Source organism: Letharia lupina, assembly GCF_014066315.1.
Source record: "Letharia lupina isolate WasteWater1 chromosome Unknown contig_18, whole genome shotgun sequence".
In the NCBI taxonomy this organism is placed as follows: Eukaryota; Fungi; Ascomycota; class Lecanoromycetes; order Lecanorales; family Parmeliaceae; genus Letharia; species Letharia lupina.
Window position 1 is genome coordinate 1,528,929 of NW_023502987.1, and position 3,774 is coordinate 1,532,702.

The 3,774-nt window shown below is 30.5% G+C and overlaps 1 protein-coding gene across 1 annotated transcript; it reads left to right on the plus strand.

Annotated features, from left to right (window-relative positions):
• Window positions 1–2,323: 2,323 nt before the first annotated feature.
• HO133_003887 (uncharacterized protein) lies at window positions 2,324–3,491 on the plus strand (the record flags this gene model as incomplete). Its single annotated transcript, XM_037294809.1, is given in 3 exon segments — window positions 2,324–2,387; window positions 2,402–2,613; window positions 2,643–3,491. 3 exon segments carry the CDS (start codon window positions 2,324–2,326, stop codon window positions 3,489–3,491), a joined length of 1,125 nt encoding a protein of 374 aa, XP_037149497.1.
• Between the last annotated feature and the right edge of the window lie 283 nt (window positions 3,492–3,774).

Consider the following 3,774-nt stretch of genomic DNA (forward strand, 5'->3'; position numbering starts at 1 on the left):
ATATATTATTATATTAATATTTATATTTTTTTTAAATAATATACTTATAATAATAGCGTTTATCGAAATCGATTTTTATTTTAAAATCGACGTCGTTAAATTAGATATTTTTATAAATCGAGATAATATTTATAAAGAACTTCGATTTTTAGAGCTTATATTTAAAGCGATAAAAGAGAAATTCTTATATCGATTAAGATATAAAGATTTTTAAAAAAAGTTTATAAGATTATATAAGAGAAAGATTAATATTATTATAAGCGAGATTATTTAATTACTATTTATTTTTAATTATATAATTATATAAGATCTTAACTTTCTTCTTAAATTCTTATATAAATTAATTTTATTAATTAATAAAATATTTATAAAATAAGAGAAGTAATTATTTAAGAGAAAATTAATAGAAATATAAAAAGATAAATATATAAAGATCTAGAAGCTTTTAATAATCGAGAGATTAATAAATTTTTATTAATTTAATAAACTATTAATCGAAAATCTCTCTAATATTAACTCTCTTTAATTTATTATTATTAATAATTTAAATAAGTATAAGCTTATCTCTATTTAGAAGTTAATAAATAATTTAATAATAATTTCTTAATTCTAAAAGTAACTTAGTCTTAAAGCTCTTATTATTTATCTTTAATTAAAATAATTTTAAGATAATATTAATAAAAATTCTATAATATTATTTTATCTAATTTATAGAGTAAATAATATAAGCTTAATTATAAATAATAATAATAATTTATAAGAGATATATAAGTATTAGAAGTAAATATATATATTTAAATAGCGAATATTCTTATAGCGCGTAATTAAAGATTTATTAATCTCGCTTTTTTATATTAATAATAAGTATTAATATTAATTCTAATTTTAATTAAGACGTTAGATATCGAAGCTAGTATCTTTAAAACTTCGCGAAATTTATTAATATATTTATATTTTTAATTTTAATAACTTTTTAAAATATTTAAGTATTTAATTTTTTCTTCTATTAAGTAAAAGTAAATCTTAAAATTCTTAATCTTTTTTAGATTTACTAATATCTCGCCTTAATTTAAATCTATTAAAACTTTACTTTCTTTCTATTCTATTATTATTTTATCTTTAATCTTATTATTTAATTTATTTAATATTTATAAAAAAAATAAAATAGATTTTTAATTTATTAATATTAGTTTAAATAAGAGTAATTCTTAATTATAAATCTATCGCTATTTTTTATAAAAGAAATTTATTAATAATTTAATAAATAATATTATTATATTTAAAACTTATAAGAGTAATAATACGCTTTCGCTATAGAAAAAAAAGCGTTTAATAATAAAAGATACTATATTAATAGAGCTCTTAATTAAATAAAATTACGCTCTTTAATTAATTAACTCTTATAATATTAAAATTAATAAAATTATAAATTAAAAAAAAATATAAAATAATATAAAGATTAACGATAAAGATTTAATATTAGAGTATATATTTAAATATTATTAATTATTTATTCTTTATATTAATTAATATAATAGAAAGATAAAGTTTAATAAAAAAGAAAGATCTTAATAATTTAATATAATTTAATAAATTATAAAATAAGTTTTATAGCTTAATTATAATAATATAAATATTAATAATACTTAAATATTTAAAGATTTAAATTATATCTTAAATTCGCGAGAGATATTAATCTCTATTATTTTAAAGATTTATTAACTCTATAATTTAATATAGTAATATTTTTAAATAAATATTTATAGAGAAGCTATTAATATAAATAAGCTTAATTTTAATAAAATAAATATATCTAATTCTTTTATTTAACTTATTAATATAAATATTTTTTTAGACTCTAATATTATTAATAAATTAAATATTTAAATAATAACTTACTTTATAATTTAATATTCTCGAAAAGTATTAAAATATTATTATTATTAAAGTCTTTAAGAAATCTCTCTTCGCGAGTAAATATTTTATATTAAGATTTATTTAAAAGAATCGATAATTTTAATATTTTTCAATTAAGATATTTAATATTACTTATTTATATAAAGATAAAGCGAATTATATAACTTAAATAATACTTAAAATAAAATTCTTTCTTATTATTATTTTAATAAAAACTTTAATAAACTAGCTTATAAAAATTATTAAATTTATAAATCTCAATAATCGCGATATAGTGACTCACCAGTCTTTGCCTTTCCGTCACATCCATCTATACCGATTACTATCCAAAATATAAGCGCAAGCTACCTAGCATTGGATCCCAGGGGCTTAACATGGGATGCTATCTGGTCCTCCGACAGTGATTATGAGCCTCTGGTTAAACCGCTCATGCCCGACATGGGAGCTTGGAATTGCTCACCATACGGAACGTAGCCTGCTGCAGCCTCCGCTTCGAACACGGCGTTGTATCTCACCGCAACATCTATATCCACCGAGGCCGGTGACGAGGCTGGCATAACACCGGTGGCCAAAGCGAGTCCGCCGAAAGAAGCTCCCGACCCGGCAGCGGGCAAAGCACCAGCAAAAGTTGAGCCCCAAGCGGCGGAAGTGTCTCAGATCATTGCGAATCCTTTCGGAGTTGGAAAACCAGCTGCCGTAGCAAAAAAGCCGACTCCTGCTCCGAGCCCCCTTCTCCGCAAGAGGAGAACTCTAATATTGCTGCCCTTATGCCAGTCCCAGGCCTCAACAACCAAGCCGCCACCGCCGTTCCAGCAGCCGCGGCTAATGCTATAGCGAACGTCGTCATCAGTTCTACGAACGCCCAAGGTAGCATCCTCGTCGCGACATCCCAAGTACCTGGCGTGATCGTCACATCCACGAACGCTCAAGACTCACAAGTTGTCACAACAATACCTGTCGTCTCACCGCAAGCCCTTGATAATACGCCGGAGCCCGCTCCGGTTGTTGTGAATGGGCATACCCTCACCACAGACTCACAGTCACACTACGTAATCGCTGGCCAGATCCTCTCAGCTGACACACCTCTCGTCCTCGGCTCTGGCGCCTCCACTACGCCCGTCATACTGCAAACATCAGGCATCCACCCCGTGCTCGTTATAGGCTCGAGCACCACAACACTGAATCTGCCGACTTCGACTCCTACCACAACCACACCTCTAGCGATTACGATCGGCACGCAAACAATAACAGCCAATGCGCAGGGCCAGTATCTCATAGGCAGTCAAACGCTAACGCCTGGTGGCGAGATCGTCGTGGGTGGTACAACGGCGCCAGGAGGAACGGTTGCGGTAGGTGGGACTACGGTTTCGTTAGCGCCGAGCGCGACGCAAGCTGTGGTTGGGACGAGTACGGAGGGATTGGCGCCTTATATAGTAGGCGGGCTGGGTACGGGACCAAACGGTACGGGGGCGGTACAATTCTTTGGTGTCGCGGGGGCCAAAGTCAAGTGCTGGGGGTCGAGATATCTCGTTGGGATGTTTGCTGGGGTCGCGGGAATATCATGGTTGTTTTGAAGAAGTATGAAAATAGAAAATCGAGAAGTTGGAATAAGCTAATTGAACGAGTGACTGCCCTAGATCTCATGCAATGATTGCGGTGAACAAACACAGAGCCTCATCAACGGCCCTGAACCTAGTATGTCATGCCGGATCTAAAGTTAGTGGGAGTCGAAACCCGCGCGCCTCTAGCCACGTACACGTCTCGCGTTGCACAACTGCATCAAGCATCTGTCCAGCGGGCCAACTGGTTACCTCGGAAGATAACAAAGTCCTTACTCAGCGTAGCAGGAGGCAAGGC